Below are 24,945 nucleotides of genomic sequence, written 5' to 3' on the forward strand. Positions count from 1 at the left end.
CTCCGAGTGACACTCCCTCTGCTGCTGTGACAATGTGCTAACACCATCATGTTGACAGACTCCGACTCCGACTCCTCGATTGACCAACCCACTAACCGCGGAAACAAACTCAAAAAGAGGTCGAGATTCGTCGCGCGAGGGAGGCTTACCGGCTCCGCGGGCCCCGCTGCATATAAAGAGGTGCGCACCACGAGACGAAGCCCTGGCAACCCAAGGCTGACTGGATACAGATCGCCGAGCACGCAGGCTACCAAAGAGCCATCATTAACCACAACCCGCCGCTGATTGACGAGGACGGCTACGATATCACGAGCGACGACGATGAACAGGAGGTGCAGGAGGCCATCGCGAGCGCCATGGATGACAACCCGTACTCTGATGTTCAGCTCGAACAGATCTTTGCCCCGTTAACCTCGGTTACCGACCTGCCTACACATCCGGCCATGTCGAAACCCTTCACTTCGAAAGCCCTTACCGAATTGGTTGACCAGGCGCGCATCATCATGCAGAGCGAAAATAAGGCGCTTTGGAAGGTCAAGCCTCTGTTGACCAAGCTGGTTGGGGATAATACTTGGGTTCCATGTGGACTTATGAGCGGTCCCAGCGACGCCTCCCTCTTTACAGATCCTACAAGGTTCTTCAAGCGCCCCGACCGGCAGCGTCTTCGCCCAGCAGCGCCCCCTGTTGCGGCCCTTACGAATGGGGTAATCTCGGCTCATGAAGGCACATTTGCCGAGTCGGCTGTACGTGAAAGGATCGAGGGCGTTCTTTCGGGGCCAAGTGCTCCAGCTTCGGAAGACACAGTCGATGGAGAAACATTACCAGATGCCCCAGTTGTTACAAACGGCGAAACAAATACAGAGGCGCCGAAGCCAGCAGAGTGCCCGAAAGAGCCTCCACTAGTGAATGGCGACAGCAAACCAGATGAAAGGCCAGCGGAGGAGGCGCATTCGGGCGACACGACCAAGGATGAAGAAGACGACGAAGACGTGGTCATGGCCGAGGCGCAAAAAAGACGAGATATTCTGAACCGACCAGATATTCGACTAGAACCGCCGCGCAGCAATGGTACACCAGCCGTGGCGCCCACAAGCGACCCGTTCGGCCCAGACGCCCCTTTTATACATCCCATGTTTATCGCTCCTCGAGAAGTTCGCCAGGATCGCAACATGGGACTGGCCGAGCACGAGGCAGAAGAGCTGCGGCGATGGCTACAAGCATATGTGCAAAAACAGGAAGAAGTGTGTCGGGGTGCAAAGAAGCTTTATGAACAGCTCCTTCGTGCAGACAGGCTGCGGAAACAGGTGTTGATGTGGGCCAAGGCAGAGGCGCACTGCGGACCAAACAACCACATGTCGGACGGGGAAGACTGGTACGACAAGGAGGAGTGGGGCCTGACAGAAGACTTGAAGAAGGGAGAGGACGAAGTGGAAGAGGATGTGGGCACGACACAAAAGAAGACGAGGAACAGGAAGTAGACTTGTCTGTTGTTTGTTTGATATTTTGGTCAGGTTGTTTGGTTGGTGTACATACAGAACATCTGGATTGATGGGAATGGTGGGTTTTATATCATGGCTAACTAGGTACGATACCAGGAGGGAAATATTTTGAACAGAGCGGTCGAATGGAGCGTTTTATTTTATTTTTGGATCACCACGACGCTGGGAACTTCTGGAAGGGAGACACAGGAACACTGATTCACGTCTCCACGCAGCTGTCACCACGATCGAGAAATCATGTCATTGGCTGACGGGGGCTCGTGGCCACCCTGGTCCACCCGCCCTCGCTCGAGCCGCATCCGAATTAGTACTGCACGATGCACCGCTCCGACTTGGGACGGCTGAATGAGTTGAGTGACTGCTGAGTGGCTGCAGCATTCGGCACTCGGAGGTCGTTTTGTGCCGATTTCTTTCTCTCTCGACTCTGTTCGTCATGGACTCGGGGAGGGACGAAAAGCTCAGAGCTTTGGGCTTCAGATCAAGGGACATCAGCACTCCAGTATCTCCTCGACCTTGACGGCTATGATTTCCCTTTCCCGGAAATCGCATCTGATCTCTCGGCACAGATCTAGAACCCGACAGGGAGGACACCCGAATACAACACTGCTGCTGCTGCTACTGCGCTAGGCCGGCGAAGTGCCTACCGCAATTGGCCTTGGCGTTTGCCGCCCGCCTGGACATCTGACGTGCACGTCAGGTCACGGTTGACAGGGGGAAGGGATAGAGAATAAAGAGCTCGACACGCCCGGGTTTTTTTTGGTTTTTTTTTATTATCCGCTTAGGAACAAGTCATAGAATATACTCCCGTCTTTGACGAAAAGATTGTGACGTTTTTGAATTGCGAGTGTTTTTTTTTGTCAACTCTGATTAGAGAGTTTATAGACGCGAGACCAGCAAAACACCATTGGTTGATGGTGGTGTGAGCATCACGATCCTTGGCACGACTTGAGACTTCGATTTAGAGTTACTCGGTTTGCTTTACGACAAGGAATCAGATTGACGATACTCGAGCATTGCGTATGCAAGCGTGCCGACACAGCAACAGCTGAACTCTCATCTCAACCCAACTGACAGCCTCGCCAGGCTCGTCTTCACTTTGACTTCAACATCACCACACCCTCTCGATATCTTCCATAAAACCTCAAAATGGCCGACAAAGACAAAGAAAAAGACGCCATCACCACATCCTCCACCCAGCCACCATCCACCTCCTCGAAATCCCCTGACCGAGCCCCTTCCCCAACCCCTATCCAAGACACCGCCGCCGCCCTCCCCTCAGATGCCGAAAAGCCCCCAACACCACCCCGAGACGACTCCAACATGGTCTACCCCACCGGCCCAAAACTCTACCTCATCATCTCCTCCCTCTGCCTCTCCGTCTTCCTGGTAGCCCTCGACCAAACAATCATCGCCCCCGCCCTCGGCGCCATCACGACCGAGTTCTCCTCCGTGAGGGACATTGGCTGGTACGGCGCCGGCTACCTCCTCACCACCACCGCCCTCCAGCCCTGCTACGGCTCCCTCTACCGCATGTTCTCCGTCAAGTACACCTACCTCGTCGCCGTCTTCATCTTTGAAATCGGCTCGCTCATCTGCGCCGTCGCCCCCACCTCCAACGCCTTTATCGCTGGGAGGGCCGTTGCCGGCATGGGCACCGCGGGTCTGTTTTCGGGATCAATTGTGATTTTGAGCTACACCTTGCCACTGAGGAAACGGCCGGCCGCGTTCGGGTTGATAGGAGGGATGTGGGGGATCAGCTCCGTCGCCGGTCCGTTGCTGGGGGGGGCGTTCAGTGATGCGCCCAACCCGGGGTGGAGGTGGTGTTTCTACATCAATCTCCCCATCGGAGCGTTCGCCATGGCAGCGATATTCTTCTTCCTCAAGATCAACCGGGTTGATAACCCTGAGGGGCTCACGTTTCTGGAAAGGATCTTGAGGCTTGATCTGGCGGGGACGGCGATGCTCATCCCGGCTGTTATCTGCTTGTTGCTCGCCCTGCAGTGGGGCGGGACCGAGCACGCCTGGAACAGCTCGGTGATTATTGGGCTGTTTGTCGGGTTTGCGCTGATGATTGGGGCTTTTGCTGTGATTCAGGTTTGGAAGGGGGATAGGGGGACGTTGCCGCCGAGGTTGTTCAAGAATAGGGATGTTGTCTGCGCGATGTTGTTTGCGTTTTTCTTTGGGGCGGGGTTTTTTCCTTTGGTTTATTATCTTGGTAAGTTTCCATTTTTTATTTTTTTTATTTTTTTTTTGTTTTCTTTATCTTGGTTTTTTTTGGGGTTTTTTGATATTTTTTATATTTTTTTAAATATTTTTTCACTTTATTTTTATTTTTTGTTATATTTTTTTTGTTTATATTTTCATTTTTTTATATTATTTTTTTATCTTGTGTTGTTGTTGTTGTGACAGTGCCTAGATCTATTCAGGGGCTCAGGGGGCTAACTCTCCATGTCAATCAAGCCCTCTACTTCCAAGCCGTCCAAGGCGACACCGCCGTAACAGCCGGCATCAAACTCCTCCCCCTCCTCATCTCAGTCGTCATCACCTCCGTCGCAACCGGCGGCCTCGTCACCGTCGTCGGCTACTACAACCCCTTCATCCTCCCCTGCATGGTCCTCTTCGCCACCGGCGCGGGCATGATCACCACCTTCTCCCTCACCACCCCCTTCAGCGCCTGGTTCGGCTACCAGGTCCTCGCCGGCCTCGGGATCGGCGTCGGCTTCCAGACCGGGGTTCTGGTAGTCCAAAACGTCATGCCCCTTGAGTGGATCCCCGTCGCCACGGCCTGCATCCAGTTCTTCCAGTCCATCGGCGGCGCCATCTTCATCGCCGTTGCGCAGGCAGTCTTCCAGAACGGCCTCATTGACACCTTGGCTAAAGACGCGCCTGGCCTGCCAGCGGAACTGTTTCTCAATATTGGCGCCTCTCAGGTCAGCCAGGTGGTCTCCGCCCCTCCCCCCGCTGGGCTGGGGAAACCAGATGATGTGAATATCGTCTTGAACGCCTACCTCCAGGGGTTGAGAAACACGTATTACATCGCCGTTGGTTGCGCCTGCGGTGCATTTGTGGCGGCGTGCGGTCTGAGTTGGAAAAAGATTCAACGGCATAGAGCCAAGGCAGCGGATGATTCAGAGGGAGGAGGAGGAGAAAAGAGCGCCGTGGTTGTTCCTGCTCACTAGAACCACCCACCACATAGACAAAAGACAAGCATTATGGCTTGTCTACAATGATGAACATGTATCTACGATACCCACATCACAGCCACCAATCCAACTCGATAATAATATTCGACATATTCATATTGTATATACTTCTGTCCATACCCCCCCCCCCCCCCAAACAAAATAAAATACATGAGAATAAGTAATATATACTTTGTCCAAGACACAAAAGCAAAACCCAAACTCCCATCCCAATCCAACAATGATGTGTGTGTATCCTTCAAACCACCAAGCGAAAAAAAGTAGCAACAAAACTAAACTCCCTTCGCCTCATCTCTTCATCTCTCATCCCTCATCCCTCACATCTCACATTCTCTTCCATCCCATCACTCACAACCCCCCAAGCGCCGCACAATAAGCCAGATACCAAGTCAAACTCGCCCCCCCGTCCAACCACTCCCCCTTAAACTCCCCTCCCCTTCCTCCCCCGCTAAAAAAGTCATACCCCCCCCTCGGATCAATCGTCCCATAATTCCCCATCAAAATCCCCTTCCACCCCCCAGTGACTTGCTCCGCCCTCCCTCCCGAAAAGTACGCATCCCACTCCTCCCTCACAAACTCCTTCCTCCTCACCATGGGCGTATGCGGCAACAGAGGCAGCATGTGAATCCCCTGCACATACTCAATATTCGTCCCAAAATACGTCGTGTGGTCCACCTTGTTCTCAAACAAAATCCCCGCAACCTTGTTCCCAATAAAATTCTTCGGCTGCACCGTGTTGCTCTCGGTGTACAGGTAGTACGAGTTCAGCGACCTCGCCTGCACAGCCAGCATCAGATTCCCCCTCGCCGCCAGGTTCTGGTCGCCGCTCACCGTCCCCCACATCTTGAGCGCGTACGACGCCATCGTGTCCTCCGAGCTCGACTCCTGGTCCTTGCCGTCGAGCGTGTCGAACAGCCCGTGGGCCCAGCTGTGGCCGTGGTACCAGTCAAAGTTCCTCCACACGGGGAAGTACTGGTCCGCCGCGCTCGGGTTGGCCACGTCCCGGACCAGCATGTTGACGTAGGCCTTGTTGGCCGGGATCCAGGAAGGATCGAGATGTCCGATGATCGCGGCGGTGAGGATGAAGTACCCGTAGTGGAAGTGGTGGTCGTTGTAGTAGGAGTTGCCAAAGTCGGCGCCAGAGTTGCCCGTGACGTAGCTCGCCGAAGAGACGACGCCTCCCCAACCGCCCTCGTACACAAGCGGGAACTGCTGCCTGTTCTCGGCGAACCGCGCGAACGCCTGCTTGAGCTGGTTCAGCGCCGTCAACGCCAGCGCCTCGTCACCAAGCATGTCCCGAATAACCAAGATGATGCTAGCAAACTTGGCCAACGCCTATTTCACCCGTTAGCACCCCTTCCTCTTCACCAGCCAGTATCGAAAAGAAGAAGAAGGGAAAAAAAACTAAAAAAAAACTCACCTTCCCACTGAAATACATCGAATTCTGATCGCTCTGCTGCAGCATATCTTGGCTCACCTCCTGCAACGCAACCCCCTTCACAAAACTCCTCACCCCCTCGCTCAACCCCTTTACCTCCCCCGCCTCGGGGCTCCAAGGCAAAAACCCAATCCCCGTCGGCAGCTCCGTCTCCACCATGGTCCAGCTGTCCGCCAGCACCAGATACGCCACCCCCTTCGTCGGCGTCTGCAGCTTCACCCCCGTCACCTTCCCCCTCGTCCCATCATCAAAAGAACTCAGATGATGCGGCAGCGCAAACTGCGCGACAGGACTCTGATACATCCCCTGCTTCCTAAACCCAAACCGATACGTCCCCGTCTTCCCATTCACCCCCCCGCTCAGGTCAACCCCCACCGCATACGTCCCACAAGCCTGGTCGTAAACCTTTTCCGACTCCCCATCGCTCGCCTTAGCAACCTGAACGATGCCATAAAACGGCCCCGTCGACTCCGCCCTTCCATTGTTCACAACCTGCAAGTTCAACCCCTCCCCTTTCGTGTGATAAGCATACACCAACCACGTCGTCCCGTCCTCCAAATGCAGTCTATACTTGACCACCCCCTCCTTCGCCTCCTTGGACGCCCTCGTCACGGTCTTGAAGAAAATCCCCGTCTGAACCACCGGCTGGCCCCCGTTGTACACCCCCGTCACGAACCCCGCCCCCTGAACCAGCGGGAACTGGATCACCGCCTGGCCCCCCTCTCGCGCCCTCAAGCTCACCAGGCTCGAAAAGTCCGTCAGGTTGTCACTAGTCAACACCGTCCCCGGCCCGAGCTCCTTCGCGCTCAAGCACACCGAGTGGATCCCAATAGGATTGATGTAATACCTCGCCGCTCCCGAACCAGGGTCGTTCTGCCCGTACACCCTCTGGTTAGCATCGACATGCGAAATGGCCATGCCCCACGTCCCCGAGGCACCACCTCCCCTCGCCCAGGTGACACTGTAGGGAAACAGGTAACTGGGCGAGGTCTGATTCCCCAAGAAGAAATTATTGTAAAACTTGTTCGTCCCAATGGGACCAGCCGACTTGATGCCGATCCTAGGGGCGGGGTGGTCCTTCCTCTGGGGGATCTGAGACGGGGGCGGGTCCGTAGAAATCGGCGCCGCGAAAATATTGGGGACAATCATGCTGACTGTTTCCGAGGGCGCGAACGGCTGATCGGTCGGAACCGAAGCCGTGGCAGAGATGAGCTCTGTCGGAGACGGGATAGGGGAAGTGATAAGCGGTTGAGAGGTAGGATACCCGCTCGACGGAGCGTCGGTAGGAATGGTGCCCGTGTTGGTCGACTCGATAGGAACGTCCGTGGGCAGGATCTGAAGCGTTCCCGAGGGGTTGACACTGGTGATAACACTGACAGTGTTGGTGTCACCGAGGTCAGTTGTCGATGTTGGTTGCGTGCTGCTAGTAGGAGAAGCTGGCTGTGTGACAACCTCAGGGGTTGGTGTCACTTCAGGGGCGACCTCGCCCGAGCCGGTGCTGCTGGCAGGTTGTTGACCAGAAGCGGGACTCGTCTCGTCCGAAAAGAGAGTCGTGTCCCCGTCAGGACTCTCCTCGGAAACGGCCTGGATAGTCTGCTCCGCCTCCGACCCCGAATCAGAACGTGTGCTGATGATGACCGAAGGACGTTCCGTTGTCCACCCAGGCGATCCAAAGAGGATAGAGTGGCTCCTCTTGCTGGCGGTAGAAGAGCTCGAATCTCCTGCCACCGCCACGCAAGCACCAGTAGCAGCTGCCGGTTGACCCTGAGCAGTGACGGTAACCGTCCTCCAGATCGGGAACCAAGGTCGTGGGTACTTCCGGCCGTCTGGTGGTGGGACAGCTAGGACGACCTGAAGTAAGGTCAGCCACGCGAACAAAAAAAACCTCATCTTGGTGGTATCCATCCGCTCCACCATCGGTTGTGAATGAATGGAGATGTCGGATATGTTGGTAAAAAGAGAGAGGGAAAGAAAAGGAAATAGCCCTCGAAAAAGCCAGTGGTGGTTGACAGCAGAGTCCCAACCTGGCTATAAATGATGGAGAAAACAAAAAGTAGCAGTAATAATAATAACAAGGATGCTTTCCCGTCTGGAAAAGATGTCTTCCATGTGCGTCACTTGGGCTGGAAGACCCAAAACAAGAAATAGTAACAGGCGGTCTCTCCGTCACTGGTATGTACAGAGAGAGACAGATATGATACAAGCGAGATGATGTGATGATGGTGCGGGATAGTGAGTGTGCTGTCTTTGTGGAGGAGGACCCAGAAAAAAAAAATGAGACATTGGACCTCATACCTATTCGTTATATATATATATGGAGTCTCTATGTTTGCGTGTTGTCGTTGAACTGTGAGGCTGGAATGCTGAACCGAGAGTCAACGGAATGGCTGGGAGGCAAGGTCCTGGGTTTCAGCTGGCCAGCGAGACAGCTCTAGAAGGGCGAGAATGACTCGATTCAGAAGGATGAGGGCGTCGTGGGCGGTTGTAGATGATGAAATTCGAGTGATCCAGGTATTTCGAGGGTTTTAGGTGGCGCTGTGGGAGGTGGCGGCGTGTAGTGATGCTGAAGGATGACGGTCGTCCAGAGCTAGATTATTGTAAACACGGTCAACAAAATAGAGTTGCGGCAGTCAATGATGATTTGCAGATGAAAGGTAGCATTCCACTCGTCCCCCGAGCGGGAGTGGAACTTCTTCTTTGCGTGCTCTTGGTGCCTTCTCTCTCATCGGGCCTGGAGTGGAGCTACTATTTGTAGATTCGCGAGGAAGGACGTCCCTGTCAGGCGATTCCCGAGCCGGTGGGGATGCGGATACGTCAGGGATTCAAGCTGCAACAGCTGCCATGTGGGAGGTTGGTATCACGACTTCAGACGGCGAAATGAATAAGAAAAATCAGACTCTTCACCAGATCACTCCTTCGGAAAACATAATGACTAAGGCCCAGCCCAGACGCCAAGCCTGCAATGCCCAGGATGGAGAGAGAGAGAGAGAGAGAACATTTCAAGTGATCACCTCCCAAGGAAAAAAAGAAAAGAAGAAAAAGGTTGGGGCCGGAATGCTGGATGGTCACCTCCATCTCGAGTGTTGATGTTGATGAGATGGAAGAAGAAGGGTGCAAAAAACATGTGCGTGTTGCTGGTGACATTCATAGGATCAACGAGGGGTCAGGTTGGTGGTGGTAAGCTTCCTCTAGCAGTAATATCTCCCGAGTTATGGGGTAAGGGATACCAACAGTGCAGCCGAGCTGTCTGTAACGATGCAATGCTATTGTTGCAGTGTCTAGTTGTACATTGTGAGCTCTCACTCTTTTACCGACCCATAGAGTTGTATTTGCTTGTCACAGGAGAGCTCCTTGTGATAGGCTTTGTCACCCTCTCCAACCCAGTTAACCTCATCTTTCCCCTCACCAAAACCGGGCTCTCGGGCCTTTTAATGCTGCTCGAGCGCAGTGTGGTAGTCTCAGGCTCACACTTGTCTTCTTCTTGCAGCTGCTGATCAGACTGGGAATTTTGGGAGCTTTTCTCCACGAGAGCTCTCCTAGAACCCTGCCTTTCCAAACCTGTGATCCGAGCCTGACTGGGATCAGAGCTGTGCTGGCCCTGTTTCCGCGGTTCTAGCCCAGCGGCGCGATAATGGGTATTTGGCTGTTTCTCCAGGTCTCTGCTACGTTGCCTTTCAAGACCAGTCTTGTGACCAAGGTCTCCTGTGCGTTGACTTGCTGCTCTCTCGAGGCCAGTTTTATAAGGGCGGCTGCCGGTTGATATCACAGTGGCGTCTTCTGTCATGTCTTGCCTCTTTGGCCTGCTCGTCCTTTCCAGGCCGGTCTTTTGGGACCGACAAGCAGATGCAGGCGCCTGTTCAATCGTTCGGGAGCTCCTCTTTTCAAGACCAGTTGGCCGTGTTGTGCTCAGCGTCGTGTCGTCTGTGGCCTCCAATATGCTTGATTTCTCCAGCCCAGTCTTTCGGTGTTTGATTTCACGGACTGCTGGCCCGAGCTCTGCTTTCCTCAATAAGCTACGTCTTTCGAGACCAGTCAACTGGCTTGTGCTCAGAGCTGTATCATGGTCAGCAACCTCCAAGATGCTTGTCTTCTCCGGGCCAGTCTGGCGGGATCGAAGACTGCTAGGTATCGGATCCTGTGCTTTTGACCGAGTGCTTCGTCGTTCCGGTCCAGTTCTAAGCTGACTGTGACTTCCAGACATCGTCTCATCAAGATCTGGTCGCTCCAGCGGTTGTCTAAGCCGGGCTGCCGGCCGTCCTCCATCACCAACCGACGGACGCCGCGGTTCCAATCCCGTCTTCCGCCGACGACGGTCAGGGCTGCCGGACTCGTGATGCAGCACTTCCGCCCTCGTCGTTGCTCGCCGCTCGAGTCCTGTCCGGTGATGGTGAGAGTGGCGGCCATCCGTCGCCACCTCCGCCACCAGCACACCACCGCTCTTCGTGCCCTTTTCCAAACCGGTCTTGCGAGAGACCCGTGATGGCCTACCCTCTCCCTCCACCACTGTGTCTTCCTCGAGCTTCCTCCTCTTGCTTTCCCGCTCGAGCCCCGTCAGCTTCGATTTCTTGACTCTTCCTTCTTTCTTCGCTCCTGAGCTTCCTGACCTCCTTCGGATCAACCACCCATGGTCGGCACAAGACCTCCTTCCTTAGCAAGGCAATCTTCTGCCAAAATACTGCCTCCTGCTCTGTCGTGCGTAGATGGGTGATCTTCTCGGCGCGAATTTGCCTCACATTGCGGAAGACGGATATGCCACCTTTGATGTCGATTACGTGGCCGATATCAATTGGCCCATCGGTTTTAGGAAGAGGCTTCCCATCGGCTGAGGTATCGGGGTCTCTAGGGTTTTTGTAGTTGGTAACGGCTGGGTACTGGGGCGGGGTTGCGACAACACATTCAATGGTCGCACCGCTGCTGTCGTCAATGGTGTAGATTATCCTGTGGGCAAATTCTTGTATGGCGACCACGACGCCGGCAATGCGCGCCCATTTTATGGGATGGTTGAGGTAGAAGTAGACATCTTGGCCTGGAGGGGAAGTTGGGTAAGCGACGGTACGAGGAGGCTGCTGGCTGCAATTGTTTGCGACAATTGGTACACACCTTCGAAACCCGGGTTGAATGTCAAGGCTGCAATGTCTGTTGCCTGCAAGTGACACCAACGACCTGCTGTTGGCGACAGGTGGAAGCAGAACTGCGGGTAGAACTCCAACTCTGGTGACGCGCTGCCCGAGTCGGCCATGGTCGATGTGGTAAAAGATGTAGATGGCTTCACCCAGTCTGGCACTATCCCTTGACTGCCTGATCAAAAGGAGGTAGATGCTGCACGCCCAACGTCATTGTTCAATGCTGGCAGGACGCGTGCCATTTTCCAAGAGCGCCGCAAGCCAGAAACCAACATTTGCCAAAGCCCAGATTGGTTGGCCAGGTGACGCCACCTGGCCAATCACAGCCCACCACTTGCCCTGGCGCAGCATATCTACCAGATGACCGACTGACGATGCCCTCCTTGATTAGAGAAAATTCAAGACATACATACATGAGAGATCCAACGTCATGGGACTGGCGAGATCGGCCCGAAGTCTGGGGAAGTGGTCTCGTGTGCAGGACCGCGTTGAAAGAAAAAAGGCATCGCAGTGTTCTGCGGCTGATGTTGATTGTTCCCGTACAATAACCTACATGTGAACGCCTTGCTTATGTCCTGAATAGCATACCCATACCCGATGATCATTAGACGTCCAGTTCCCATGTTCCATCCTTCCTGGTGAACCGCATCAACCAACTAAGCCTTCCTCTTCTTGGCCTTCTTCATCATATCCGCCTGCAGCTTCTGAAACGCCTCCTCATCGACATCCGGCTCTTCCACCACCCTCTTCTTCCCTTTCTTCTCTGGCTTCGCCCCATACTTCTCCGCCAACTGATCAAACATGTTCATCCTATTCTTCTGATTCCTCTGAATCAGCGCTGCCAGCCCTGCCTGATCATCCTCCTTCTTCCCGCCCTTCTTCCCCTTCCCGGTCCCCCTCAGTTTATCATACACGCCCAATTCCTTCGCCAGTTCATCCGCCTCCTTTTCCTCCTTTTTCGCATTCTTCTGCCTTTGCTGTCGTGACTTTTTCGTCTCCCTGGTATAGTTCTTATAAGCCTCCACCTCCCCTTGTTCGATCGCCTCGTCAATTATCTTCCTGAACCTCTCCTCATCCTCGATAACATCGCTCAGCATCACACTCTCATACACCCCGTCCATATCACCCTCAAACTCCTCGTATGCCGCTAGTAAATCCTCCTTCTCCTCTTCGCTCCCCTTGTATTTCTCGCGGAACGCCTCGATGGCCTCTTCGGAGATGGCATCTTGGTATTGTGCGGCGTAGAACTCTGTCCAGCTGAAGCCTTCCGAGTCTACGACTGCTTCAGAGGTCGAGCCGGTTTCATCATAGCGCTTCCGACGGACGGGGTCGGAGAGGATGGCGTAGGCAAATGCGATTTCGAGGAACTTTTCCTTGGCAGAGGATTGATTCTCGGGAGTGGCTTTGTCTGGGTGGTGCTTGAGGGCTGATTTTCGATAGGCAGACTTTATTTGATCGAGGGTGGCATTACGCTCGAGGAAGAGGACCTCGTAGGGGTCAATGGTTGGGGGCTCGTCGGTGGTGAGGTCGTCGACTCTCTCGTCGTCGGACTCGGAGTCGGAGGGGAGGACTGGGCGTTTTGGGCGGGGCATTTTGAATTGTGATGGGAGACAAAGAACTATTGTGATGTCTTGAATTCGGTTGTCTGCTCCTGATGGTGGAATGTTTAATGGATTCCCAGCACACGTCGCGTCGCGTCAGCTGTCGGTGGTGGGACGTACACGGTGTCGCACATGCTATCTGCACTGTAATATCTGCCGCTGCCAAGCTAGATCTCAGGTGCCCCTCCAAGCTACCTGGTATCTTCCCACTCTTACACTGACAAGCTGGAAGCTCTCACGGAGCATCTCCTCCTCCCAGCCTCTCTTGCCAGCCAGAAAAAAAATAATCAATTCAATAGCCTCAACATGACCGACATCCAGCCCGCTGACCACAAAGGCTACATGCAGCTCGCGCTGGAGCAAGCCAAGAAATCACCACCAAAACCCACAAACTACCGGGTTGGTGCTGTCATCGTGGATACAGCCTCCAACGAGATCCTCGCAACTGGTTACACCTTGGAGCTTCCGGGTAACACCCATGCCGAACAGTGCTGTCTCCTGAAGCTGGCCGAGAAACATGGTGTCTCTGAAGAGAATCTGGGAGATGTCTTGCCGACAAACCTGGCCTTGTACACCACAGTCGAGCCATGCTCCAAGCGGCTGAGCGGGAACCTCCCCTGTGTGGAAAGAGTCAAGAGGCTGGCGGGTTGTATCAAGACAGTCCATGTCGGTATTTTGGAGCCCGAGACCTTTGTCGCCGAGAACACGGGCAAGAAGAGTCTCCAAGATGCAGGCATTCAAGTTGTTGCCGTTGAGGGCTTCGAGAAGGATATCCTCGAGGTTGCCACGGCCGGACATATCAAAAGCTGACCGGGCCAACAAGGACTTATACTCAGACCAGCTATCTCCCCAATCAGACTTGCGGGCTATTTCTTCTTCCTAGCATGGGAATCATAAACAATGGACCAGTAACTGTCCCGCATTTCAAACAAACAATGACGAGACAGGTCTCAGTTTCACGCCTCGGTGTTGGCATGGGGGAAGCAATATCACCACGGCTGCATACCAGTCTCACTTTTGATGATACCCACCCACCACGTCGAGATCAGAGAGGAACGATACTATATATAAACCGCGTTTCACCACCCTTTTGTCTATTCTTGCAATGCTGTTGTTTCTGATGTGTGGTTATCGTCAGAATGAAGGCATCGTGGCATACGCAAACACTACTATGGGCGGCAACCACCACAGCCCTGGTAGCCCGTGATCCTGAGCCATATCATTATCAACCATGCAGTAAGTGCCCTCACTTCACAAATTTCAAACAACCGCTAATCTCCACACCTCAGCTGGGGATTACTGCTACGACGTCTCTTCTCTCGAACCACGATTCTTCCCTGAGCTGGAGTCTGAACGCCTCCGAATCTCCTACGGCCCCTTCACCACCCCCCCATCTCACGAGAACAACGGCCATTTCAAAACCTACTTCCGCACCAACCCCCCATGCTACGACTGCTACCTCACCGCCATCAAAGCCACCCTCCAGTACCCCAACGGCACAACCGCCAACACAAACACCTCCCTCTGGCTGCACCACGTAGCAATCATGAACCTAGTCCAGTCCTCCACCACCTGCCCAGACGGAGCAGAGATCGTATTCGCGAGCGGGAATGAGAGGACCGAGGCAAAGATCTCGCTTGATGGGACGGTATCCGCGGGGTATTACATCAACCCCCACGATCTGTTGTTCCTCTTGCCTGAACTGATGAACACAGCCCACATCACACAGGAAGCGGTCATTGCGGTTGATTATGAGTTTGTTACTTTGTCCGATCTGTCTGTTGAGGCTGGAATGAAGAAGGTCACGCCGGTATGGCTGGATGTAGACGGGACTTGCTCGCCTGATGCGGGAGCTGTCACGGTGCCGAAGGGGGTAGGGGAGAGGTTTAGTCTGGAGATGGAGCCGGATTGGAGGAGTGATATAAGTGGGGATATTGTGTATGTCGTGGGGCATGTCCACGATGGGGGGACGGGGGTGGAGGTGAGGAGGAATGGGAAGGTTGTTTGTGATGGGAGGGCGAAGTATGGGGAGACGGAGGGGTATATCTCTGACGAAGGTCATTCAGGAGGCTACGGGTATGGAGATGATGGTCGTGTTGATAGAAGGCAGCGGAGAGCTCTAGGGAAAGGGAAGAGCAGGGGGAAGAAAAAGGGAAAAGGCAAGGGGACAGTGCCTGATTATGATGATGGTGACGAGGAGCTTTCCACTCCTCCGAGACAGGGTCTTCACATCTCCAGTATCAGCACTTGCACCCTCCCAGGCCGGATCGAAAAGGGAGACGAGTGGACTGTCGAGGCGAACTATGACTTTACGAAGCACGCGCCGATGGTACACGGGGGAGGGTTGGCGCCGGTGATGGGGATAAGTCTGATGTATGTTGTAGAAGATGGGCAGTGAGTTTCGAGTTCCAGATTCCCAAAAGCATCGAGATACCATAAGGTACCTATGCAAGGAACATGTTCCTGCTTACATATTTGATTGTGACTGGTCTACACAACCAACTTGGCAGGCAGTCAGCACCAACACAATACAATGATACAACCATCATCAAAAGTACCATATCCGCGAGAAACGATTGGCCAGCCAGAAACTCAAGACCGACTCGTCCAACCACATTCTCACACCTCATGATCCTCACAGCCACATTTCCTCTCTCATATATCCTGAGCACCCCGCTCCTCCTACCCATTGTTCTCAAATCCCACCATCTCCCAGTTCATTACCACCACCAACATGGTACCCCTAAGCAACCCAATCTGGTACATCCTCGAAAACTACATTTACGCCCTCCCCCCTCCCCCCCCTCGCATCCGCACAAAACCCCTAGAAGTAATCTGCGTCGGCCTCCCCAGAAGCGGCACCGAATCCCTCCAGCACGCCCTCCTCACCCTCGGCTACGACCACACCTACCACGGCTGGGACATCATCTACGAAGAACCGAACTACGCCCAAGAATGGGTCAAGCTCTGCCGCAAGAAATGGTTCGGCCCCCCTTCCGGCCGCACAACCTTCACCCCCCTCGACTTTGACCCCCTCATCGGCCACTCCACCGCCCTCACCGACGCCGCCGCCTCCGTTTTCGCCGCCGAGCTCATCCAAGCCTACCCCTCCGCAAAAGTAATCCTCAACCACCGCCCGGACGAAGACGCCTGGCACAACAGCATCTCCACCACCATTGCCCGCGGCGAGTCCCTCTGGCACCTCTGGCTCATGTCCTGGACTTCGGGACCCTGTTTCTGGAGCTGGCACGTCTATCTTCGTTTCATGTGGCCTGGTTTGTTTAGGTGTTTGGACGGGAATGTGGAAAGGGGTGTCAAAGGAAATGGGAGGTGGGTGGCTAGGGAACATTACGCCATGGTTCGGGGGTTGGTACCCAAGGAGAGGCTGCTGGAGTGGAGCGTGGAGGATGGGTGGGGGCGGCTTTGCGAGTTTTTGGACAAGGAGGTTCCGAAGGAGGAGTTTCCTCATGTTAATGCTGCCAAGGGGTGGGTTGGGCATGAGAGGAGGTTGGCGAGGAGGTATATACTGGGGGCGTTGAGGAATCTGGGGGTGGGGGTGGGGGTTGTGGTTGGGTTGTGGTATCTTTGCAAAGTAATATTGGGGTTGAGGGTGATGATGGCTGTTTGAAAGTTTTGGTGCTTGATCATGTTCGACCATGATGTCTATATCCTGCTGCCTTATTCTACCACCCCCTTGTGACCTCCCTGTGATTACGCTGCCCACATATATATATATATATATATATACACCATCCCTTGCACCACCTCCACTCACTCACTCGCTCTTCGGCTTAGCCTTCGCCTCCCCCTTCGCCTCCGACTTGGCAACACTCTCCCCGCACTTCTCCCAAACCTCCAACCCCGTCAACCACGTACTCGCCAACATCAACGCCGACACCACCCCCGTCGAAAACGGTACCCACCCCACCGCCTTCCCCGGCACAGCCATATCCAACACATCCGCCACCGCCCGCCTCCCCGCCTTATACCTCGTGTCCAACAACTTGTCCAACTTTGTCCGTAACTCCTCCAACCTTTCCTCCCCAACCCTCACCCGCCCCAACCTCGTCTCCTGCTCCCTCCACTGCTGCTGCTGCTCCTCCCACCCCCCGTGCCCCCCCTTCGACCTGCTACTCATCTGGGGAGGAGGGGGCTTCACCAGCGTCGGCCCTGCGGCACCTCTTTCCCTCCTCACCTCCTTCTCAAGGTGCCTCACCTCCCTCCTCGTCTGCGCAATCTCGGCCCCCAACCTGCCGACCTTCCAACCCCCGGCGAGAACAGCCAGAATCAACGCAAAAAACCACATCCTGTTCCCTTCCTTCATCACCTTCCTTGCAAGCTCCCTGCCCCAGACCCCCAGCCCGTCGACCTTGAGCTCGTCAACGAACGTGGCCGTCTCAGCACAGTAATAGACCCCGTTGAAGGATTTGCTCAGTATCTCTAGCCATTTCTCGATGCCGACGCCGCCTAGGAGGAGGCCGACTGCCAGCCCGGCTTTGGCCTTTTCTGCGCCCGAGGATGGTGGCTTCCCTTCCGCTTTCGACTTTGCCGAGGCCTCGATGTATTTATCAAAGGCTTGGGAGAAGGACTCTAGGAAGCGGAAGAGGCGGAAGTAGCGCCGCCCCAGGGAGAGCCGGGATTTGAGTTCGGTGAGGGTGAGTTTCTTTCGAGGGGAGAGGGTGCGGGGGATTTTCTCGGCGGGGAAGCCGAGGAAGGGGAGGAGGGCCAGGGGGAGGGAGGGGTAAGAAAGTAAAAGCTGGGTGAGGGATTGGAGGAAGCGGAGGGTGCGTTCGAGGCCGTAGGCGTCGGTGGAGAATTTGATGAATTGGTGGAAGGTGTTTTGTGACATTTTGAGGGAAGGGAGGGGATCGTCACGGGGGTGGGCGGTAAGAATCGGTTGTGTTGTGTCGTGTGAATATTGTGATGGCTTGTTTTGGACGTGGTTGTTGTGAGATGTTGTTCTGATGGTGGTGAGAGTGAGACGTGAAGTGTGGGTAATTCAATGTCTTGGCGGTGTATCTTTTACGAGAGCGAGATGGGTCGGGCAAGCTGTTCACTCATGAGAAGTATGCGTGTCCTTGGCAAGAACTAAACGGTCGTCTTAAAGTCGGTATCAAAAGTAAAGTTGAGATGAAAAGATGCTCGGGTCTCAAGAAGAATCGCGTCGGTGAAAAACAAAATCGACAAATCGTGAGATGAGCTGTCGGGTTTCAGGCACAAATGTCGCTCCATTGGGTGGCTGGTTTTTGCTGTTTATGGTTGGTGCATTTCCTAGCGCGCATCCGTTCAGCTCCCTCGAATCAGCCCCTGACTCCTGTGGCAAGGGATAAACAGAGGCAAATGTTCAAACACCACATGTATTCGTTGCCTTCCATATGCCCCCTAATCTTCAAGTAAATACAACACCGCCCAGCGAGAGAATGATGCACATGTACACAATGGCTGCAACGAATTCTCTCTCAATTCCAAACTTCATGCCTCCTTTTATCTAAGGCCTCCCACCAGCTGTACACCTATACCCTTACATACCAGGAGAGACAAGCACACCCTTCTCCCTAGAGTCACGCTTCCACCCACCAGCAAGCGCCTCGCCACCGTTCTCCTGAGCAAACTTTTGCATGCGCGCCTCAAGCTCTGGCCTGAAGTGGCGGATAAGACCCTGGATAGGCCAGGCAAAAGCCTCACCCAAAGCTAGGAATTGGGTCAGCAAAAAGTAGTTATTTATCAATCAGGAGAAGGGAAGAAACATACCGCAAATGGTGTGACCCTCCACCTGCTTGGTCAGCTCCTGCAACATGTCAATCTCACGCTCGCGACCCTGGCCCTTCTCGAATCTTTGCATGATCTGCTCGGTCCACTTGCTGCCTTCACGGCAAGGAGTGCACTGGCCGCAAGACTCGTGGCGGTAGAAGTGGCTGAGACGGGAGATGGCGCGGACAACATCGGTGCTCTTGTCCATGACGATGACAGCAGCGGTGCCGAGACCGGACTGGCTGTCCTTCAGGGCATCGAAATCCATGAGCTGGTCGTCGCAGACATGCTTGGGCAGGATAGGGGTGGAAGAACCACCGGGGATGACAGCCAGGAGGTTGTCCCAGCCGCCACGGACACCGCCGCAGTGCTTGTCGATAAGCTCCCGGAGAGGAATGCTCATCTCCTCCTCGACTGTGCAGGGGTTGTTGACGTGACCGCTGATGCAGAAGAGCTTGGTGCCCTGGTTGCGCTCACGGCCGAAGCCGGCGAACCAGCTGCCACCGCGACGGCAGATGGTAGGGGCAACAGCAACAGTCTCGACGTTGGCAACAGTGGAAGGGCAACCGAAAAGACCGACAGCGGCAGGGAAAGGAGGCTTCAAGCGGGGCTTGCCAGGCTTGCCCTCAAGAGACTCGATCAAGCTGGTCTCCTCACCGCAGACGTAGGCACCGCCACCACGGTGAACGTAGACATCAAAGTCATAACCGGAACCGCAGGCGTTCTTGCCAATAAGACCGTCGGCATAAGCCTCGTTGATGGCGTTTTGGAGAACGGCAGCCTCGTGGATAAACTCTCCACGAATGTAAATGTAAGCAGCCGAAGCGTTCATGGCACGGCCAGCGACCAAGCAGCCCTCCACCAGCTTGTGGGGGTCCTTGCGCATAATCTCGCGATCCTTGCAGGTTCCCGGCTCACCCTCATCGGCGTTGACAACCAGGTATCTCGGTTTGTTGTCCTTGTCCCAGTCCTTGAAGTTCATGAACGACTGCATAACAGCGTTAGTAAGCTTACTTCTTCTGTCGTCCAAAGCTCCAAACGCACCCATTTCAGACCCGAGGGGAAACCAGCACCACCACGTCCGCGGAGGCCGGAGGCCTTGATCTCGCCAATGATCCAGTCGTGGCCCTTGAGGAGGATCTCCTTGGTCTTGTGCCAGTCGCCCATCTTCTTGGCGCTCTTGAGGTCGGGGGGGAAGCGGCCGTAGAGGTTCTGGAAGATGCGGTCCTGGTCGCGAAGGCCACCATAGGTACGGCTAGGGGCAGCGCCGTCCTGGACGGTAGCGAACGAACGGCATTGTTGTTGCGTCGTGGCGGCCGCGACAGCGTTTGTGAGGGTCTTGGCCGACGCCTTGGTGGGCGCAGCAGTGCGGGACAACATGTTGGTATAGATTCGTGTCTCTGCTCGGCAGAGACAGAGGGAGGCGGAATGCCAGTGGGCCGGGGCCGGGGGGGGTGGCGGGTTGAGAAGAGGGAGAAGAGGTCGTCGAGGGGTTCGTTCGTTCCTGGGGACGACCACGACGAGGGAGGTTGAGGTTGGCCTGTGGCTCAATTGAGCGATTGTGAGCGGCTTCTTTGAGATTTGGTTTCGCAACGTCGATGATTGGCTGAAATTTACCGGGATGTGGCGGGCAGGCACTTGGGCCGCCTGTGGCGAGAGCTGCCAAGATCGCTGACGCAGTGTGGGGGGAAGCTGTTCGCTGAAGAGCTCCGAGAGCTTCAACAAAAAGTTCCCTGAACAACACCATCTCTGTCTCGACAAACAATCGTCAGCCTTGCGCTCCAGCCTCGACCGTCCGCCCACAACGCCCTCGGGACGAGGAGCTGCGTGTGGCTCTAGTTATCAGTCAATGCTATATTGTTTTTGTCCAGCTACCACTCCCTTCCTTGCAACTACGTATACTGTGCCATGCGCCCAAGCTCTCGACAATCTAGCAGTGTCAGCCTTGGCCAGTGATCAACACCACCAAACATCACCACAAAACAAAACTCTCGACTTTTAGCAAAGATGTCTTCCAAACGCCACTCCATCCTCCCCGCCGTCTCAGCAGGCCCTAAACCACCAGTCCACTTCTCCTCCTCCATCACCATCGCCGAATCGGCCCTCCTCACCGGTACAAACCTCATCACCATCTCTTCCGAGTCCGTCATCCACCCCCGCGCCAAACTCGACTCCCTCGCCGGGCGCATCACCATTGGCCGTCGCTGTGTGGTTCACGAGCGCACCATGATCGGTGCCATCGGAACATCGGGCAAAGTAACCGAACAAGCCGTGACCCTCGGAGACTACGCGACCGTCGAAGTGGCCGCCTCCATCGAAGCTGGTAATACCATCATCGGGGAGGGAACCACAGTTGGAGTTGGCTCAAAAGTTGGAGCGGGCGCAGTAATAGGAAAGGTTTGTTTCATCTTCCCACAGGTAGACACAGAGGAGATGCTGACAGGCAAACCAGCATTGCACCCTAACCCCCCACACCGAAGTCCCAGCCGGCGAGGTCATCCCCGATTTCACAGTCATCTATTCCAACGGAATGAGGAGGATAGACAAGCGAGGGGTGGCAGACCTGAAGAACAAGGGGCAGGCGAGGCAGATTGATGTGCTGAGGAGGATGATACCCACTAATCCGGCCAAGTTTGCCTGATTACTTCTTTTTTTGTTGTTATACATGATGATGTTTTTTTTTTGCTAGGGTACAATACCCGTTGTGATGATCATGGAAATGGAGAATTCCCGTTCGCATTCAGCTTCTGTCTTTGGGCGCATTATTTTCACAACCTTGAAAGAAACCAAAAAGAAGGCCACCCAAGAGAAGAGAAGACAGGGCAGCCCTGAGTGCGATGGAATTGCCGTTTTATCGAAACGAGCAGTGTTTTGACTCGGCTACTTTTCAGGGAGGTCCGGAAGTGGAATAGATAAGGTGTATAGGGCACGACACGACCTCGGTCACTTGGAGATCATAGCCTCTTGTTGATGTTGTTTGGTGTGATGAAAAATGAACGAATAACTTTGGTCTCTACTTCAGCTGGAGCCTACTATAACTCTATGGCGAGGGGTGTCAGGGGAAAATCAACTTTCTCATCCCACAACCCATGGTTTTTTGGAGCCCAAGAAAAGTCTTGACTGATTGTTTTATTTTAGTACGGTCTACTTGCCGGCCTCGTTCTGGCAACAGGATCAGGGCTTCATCATGCCTTCATCAGGGTTAGGTGTAGCTTGCAACGTTTCATATTGACCACGTGTCTTAGAACAGACTGGCGAAGGCATATATCTCTTACCGTTCACGACCTAGGTAGGTATCTGGGTTGGCAGGTGGGACCAGGAAGCAAATCGACTTTGGCAACAGCCCGATTGCTCTCTCCCCCAGGTTGTACTTGTCTCCATAACAGAAATCATGCCTGCACCCACTTACATCACATGTTTGATTAGAATCTGGGACCAGAGCTGGAATTGTGTCAGTTTTCACAAATCGTGCAAGTTTCCATCCGGACAGTCTTTGTCATGGTGGGTTTCTTCACTTCTCAGTCGCTGTGGGAGAAGGAAAAACCAGTCAGTCTCGGCCTTTGGCATCTGTGGCCGGTCCCGGAAGGACAGCTGCCTTCCCCGGCCGAATTCCGTCGGAACAAGCTTCCGCGAGAGACATTGAAGCTCGCAGCTGCTGGGAGCCGTCTCGAAAGGCACCGGAGCATGCAATCTGGCCCATCATGCACAATCCTCAACCATTCGGGTGCGATTCCCTAGCAGGGGGGCCAGAACCCAAGTAAGTGTAAAGGCACCGTCAGCCCTACCGCCCTGCTCATGCACATCATCTCTTCAGACCCCGACCTAATCGGCTCTTTTGACCTCACCTCCAGACACTCACCATGGAGGCAAACAACGACATAGAGAGCATGGAAATGTCGGAAAACAGAAGAAGTCAGCATGAAAGGACATTGGAAGCAAACAGGGACGGGGCAGCCCAGTACTCGTATGAGACTGCGGGACTGTTGCTATAATACCGGCATTTTCTCGGCCGCCGTTGCTTCCATAGGTACCAGCTCACCACCACACACCTTTCTCATCCATCAGTCCCCTCACCCTCGGTCGGGACACTGGCAAAAGCGGAACAGGCCCAGCGGAAACCACTGCTGTCTCCCCTCGTCCAGCCGCCGGCTCAGACCACCGCACGCTTTGAAAACGATGGCTTCTACTCCAAACCAAAGCTCGGCTTTTCTGTCAGGCCACAGAAGAGCACGAACCAGACAGCTTATCAAGAAGCCTTTCAAGAAAATATTCATAAAGTCAATTTTGTTATCTGCGTTTACCCAGCAGCAACCACCACCATCACCACCACCGAGCACATCTTTTGCATCTTCATCCTCCCACCAACACCGAGATCCGACTCCTCCTCCTCTCCCTCGGTCGTCGCCTCACTCTCGACCCACCAGCCGACGATCTTCCTCCACCACCACCACCACCACCACCACCAGCCAACTTATCTGGAGACTCTCTGACGACACCCTCTCTTGTTCCAGCCTACAGCTAGCAGCACATTTCAACACAACCACCCAGCTATCCGACTCTTGCACCATTCCACTCTCGCCTTACCTTTACCAAGAACAACAACAGAATATCATCACGCCCTCCAACGACAGCCACCCAAGCCCCTTCTCCACACCTCACCACCACCACTACTACTACTCCACCGAGCATTCCCACACCAACAACCACTTCTACGTCACCACCATGTCTGGCAGCAGATCCTCGTCCCCTCCCCCAACCCCCTCGGGTTCCATGCCCATTGAACAGACACCCGCCTTCCAGAAACTTGTCCCCGTCGAGCGTGCACGAGCATTCATCCACTCTGTCGTGTTTGAAGAAGACGAGGAGCTGTCCGAGGAAGAGAGGGAGCACATCACCATCAAGTGCGAAAAGACATGGACGGACCTGCTGAAGCTGGGGAATTTGGACGAGAAGGAGGGGACAGAGGAGTGTCAGAAGTTGGTGCGCGCGCCGGTGATTGGGGAGGGGATTTGTCACAAGTTGTGGAAGAGGCTGGCGGCGATTTCGAGGAAGGGGGGGTACACGAATGAGGCGGCTGGTTTTGAGGCGATGAGGAAGAATTTGGTGGTGGAGGGCAAGGCGAGGCGGGAGGAGAAGAAGAGGGAGAAGGAGGAGAGAAGGAAGGAGAGGGAGGGAAGGAAGGGGGTGGAGGGGTTGTTGGATTCGTTGAAGCTGAGCCCGAGGAGGAAGGATAAGGAGGGGAGCCTGAGCGGGGAGCGGGATGAAGGGGAGGGGGGTGGAGAGCAGGAGGGAGAGGAGGGTTTTTGGCAGGCTCCTGAAACGTATACACCAAGGATTGCGCCGCCCGAGATGGAGGCGAAGGACACGCCTTGTCCGCCTGGGTTGTTGGGTTTGTTGGAGGGGGACGATGATGAGATGACCAGATGGGATCAGGCTGCCTATCATGGGAGGGTAGGGGTGCCGAACCGGAAGATTGAGGAAACTGTTGGTGGGGATGAGGAGGAAGAGGCTGTCAAGAACGCTGAGGATAAGAATAAGCGGAAGGCGGCCGAGGCGAAGGAGGGGAGCAGGTCTTGTCGGCCAAAGCTTACTAAGAGCAAGAGCTGGATTGGGAAGATAGCTAGCATGGGGGAGAAGGTTTCTTATGGGTTGGGGGTTGCAGGGCCTGCTGGGTCTAAGGGTCCGAAGGATGATAGGAGTAGGAAGAAGTCTATCTGAAGGTTGGAGAGATTAACGGCAAGGGAGTTTTGTAAGTGAGGTGTGGTGTGAATATGGTTTGTTTGGGGAGGTTGTTGGAAGCGTGGGTTGGAGGGTTTGTGGGGGAGGGAAAATAGCGGTTTGAGAGAGTATTCATCAGCGTGGGTTGATGAAAGAAAAGTTTTGATTTGTTTTTTATGTTTGAGGTTGCAGCTTTTGGCCAGTGATTGTGAGGGTTGTGATGGGTGATGTGTTGACATGGAGTAGGGGAGGTAATCAATGTGGGAGCACGTGAATGAGCGGGAAAGAGGGAAAAAATGGTGTGGGCGGCTAGACTGACGGAGGGCCAATTGATAGTGGGAGGAGGTCCGAGATTGGGGGGTTCTTGTGGTAGACTAGGCAGCTATGGTCAAGCTTCAGGATCGGGCAATGGTTGAGCATATTGATGAGGCCATGGCTGGATCGGGGAAGGTAGAAATATACTTTGCGAGGGTTTCATGGGATCATAGATTTCATGAAGGTTTGAGCTTTATGAAGAGTCTTGAGGCAGGCCCTAAAGTTTAACATGTATTGTTTGGTAGGGCTCCTGCGTCCCGGAGCAAAGACACCGGCTGGGAAGTGTAGGCAGGTGGG

The 24,945-nt window shown here is 54.4% G+C and overlaps 12 protein-coding genes across 12 annotated transcripts; 7 read left to right on the forward strand and 5 right to left on the reverse strand.

The window, feature by feature from the left end:
- Positions 1 to 48: 48 nt before the first annotated feature.
- Positions 49 to 1,478, forward strand: PODANS_4_8030 (uncharacterized protein; the record flags this gene model as incomplete). Its single annotated transcript, XM_001905994.1, has 2 exons — positions 49 to 180; positions 231 to 1,478. The coding sequence occupies 2 exons, from the start codon at positions 49 to 51 to the stop codon at positions 1,476 to 1,478; spliced, it is 1,380 nt and encodes a 459-aa protein (XP_001906029.1).
- Positions 1,479 to 2,645: 1,167 nt separating this feature from the next.
- On the forward strand, positions 2,646 to 4,678 carry PODANS_4_8020 (uncharacterized protein; the record flags this gene model as incomplete). The annotated part of the gene is made up of 2 exons (XM_001905995.1): positions 2,646 to 3,714; positions 3,960 to 4,678. The coding sequence occupies 2 exons, from the start codon at positions 2,646 to 2,648 to the stop codon at positions 4,676 to 4,678; spliced, it is 1,788 nt and encodes a 595-aa protein (XP_001906030.1).
- A 372-nt stretch (positions 4,679 to 5,050) lies between these two features.
- Positions 5,051 to 8,030, reverse strand: PODANS_4_8010 (uncharacterized protein; the record flags this gene model as incomplete). Its single annotated transcript, XM_001905996.1, has 2 exons — positions 5,051 to 6,025; positions 6,123 to 8,030. The coding sequence occupies 2 exons, from the start codon at positions 8,028 to 8,030 to the stop codon at positions 5,051 to 5,053; spliced, it is 2,883 nt and encodes a 960-aa protein (XP_001906031.1).
- A 2,594-nt stretch (positions 8,031 to 10,624) lies between these two features.
- Positions 10,625 to 11,379, reverse strand: PODANS_4_8000 (uncharacterized protein; the record flags this gene model as incomplete). The annotated part of the gene is made up of 2 exons (XM_001905997.1): positions 10,625 to 11,166; positions 11,241 to 11,379. 2 exons carry the CDS (start codon positions 11,377 to 11,379, stop codon positions 10,625 to 10,627), a joined length of 681 nt encoding a protein of 226 aa, XP_001906032.1.
- A 540-nt stretch (positions 11,380 to 11,919) lies between these two features.
- Positions 11,920 to 12,855, reverse strand: PODANS_4_7990 (uncharacterized protein; the record flags this gene model as incomplete). The annotated part of the gene is made up of 1 exon (XM_001905998.1): positions 11,920 to 12,855. The coding sequence occupies one exon, from the start codon at positions 12,853 to 12,855 to the stop codon at positions 11,920 to 11,922; it is 936 nt and encodes a 311-aa protein (XP_001906033.1).
- A 315-nt stretch (positions 12,856 to 13,170) lies between these two features.
- PODANS_4_7980 (uncharacterized protein) lies at positions 13,171 to 13,674 on the forward strand (the record flags this gene model as incomplete). The annotated part of the gene is made up of 1 exon (XM_001905999.1): positions 13,171 to 13,674. One exon carries the CDS (start codon positions 13,171 to 13,173, stop codon positions 13,672 to 13,674), a length of 504 nt encoding a protein of 167 aa, XP_001906034.1.
- Positions 13,675 to 14,003: 329 nt separating this feature from the next.
- On the forward strand, positions 14,004 to 15,262 carry PODANS_4_7975 (uncharacterized protein; the record flags this gene model as incomplete). The annotated part of the gene is made up of 2 exons (XM_001906000.1): positions 14,004 to 14,100; positions 14,154 to 15,262. The coding sequence occupies 2 exons, from the start codon at positions 14,004 to 14,006 to the stop codon at positions 15,260 to 15,262; spliced, it is 1,206 nt and encodes a 401-aa protein (XP_001906035.1).
- Positions 15,263 to 15,598: 336 nt separating this feature from the next.
- PODANS_4_7970 (uncharacterized protein) lies at positions 15,599 to 16,492 on the forward strand (the record flags this gene model as incomplete). Its single annotated transcript, XM_001906001.1, has 1 exon — positions 15,599 to 16,492. One exon carries the CDS (start codon positions 15,599 to 15,601, stop codon positions 16,490 to 16,492), a length of 894 nt encoding a protein of 297 aa, XP_001906036.1.
- A 147-nt stretch (positions 16,493 to 16,639) lies between these two features.
- Positions 16,640 to 17,713, reverse strand: PODANS_4_7960 (uncharacterized protein; the record flags this gene model as incomplete). Its single annotated transcript, XM_001906002.1, has 1 exon — positions 16,640 to 17,713. The coding sequence occupies one exon, from the start codon at positions 17,711 to 17,713 to the stop codon at positions 16,640 to 16,642; it is 1,074 nt and encodes a 357-aa protein (XP_001906037.1).
- A 672-nt stretch (positions 17,714 to 18,385) lies between these two features.
- Positions 18,386 to 19,995, reverse strand: PODANS_4_7950 (uncharacterized protein; the record flags this gene model as incomplete). The annotated part of the gene is made up of 3 exons (XM_001906003.1): positions 18,386 to 18,555; positions 18,616 to 19,603; positions 19,660 to 19,995. The coding sequence occupies 3 exons, from the start codon at positions 19,993 to 19,995 to the stop codon at positions 18,386 to 18,388; spliced, it is 1,494 nt and encodes a 497-aa protein (XP_001906038.1).
- Positions 19,996 to 20,622: 627 nt separating this feature from the next.
- Positions 20,623 to 21,256, forward strand: PODANS_4_7940 (uncharacterized protein; the record flags this gene model as incomplete). Its single annotated transcript, XM_001906004.1, has 2 exons — positions 20,623 to 21,012; positions 21,068 to 21,256. 2 exons carry the CDS (start codon positions 20,623 to 20,625, stop codon positions 21,254 to 21,256), a joined length of 579 nt encoding a protein of 192 aa, XP_001906039.1.
- A 1,277-nt stretch (positions 21,257 to 22,533) lies between these two features.
- PODANS_4_7930 (uncharacterized protein) lies at positions 22,534 to 24,333 on the forward strand (the record flags this gene model as incomplete). The annotated part of the gene is made up of 1 exon (XM_001906005.1): positions 22,534 to 24,333. One exon carries the CDS (start codon positions 22,534 to 22,536, stop codon positions 24,331 to 24,333), a length of 1,800 nt encoding a protein of 599 aa, XP_001906040.1.
- Between the last annotated feature and the right edge of the window lie 612 nt (positions 24,334 to 24,945).

Source organism: Podospora anserina, chromosome 4 (assembly GCF_000226545.1).
Source record: "Podospora anserina S mat+ genomic DNA chromosome 4, supercontig 4".
Taxonomy (NCBI): Eukaryota; Fungi; Ascomycota; class Sordariomycetes; order Sordariales; family Podosporaceae; genus Podospora; species Podospora anserina.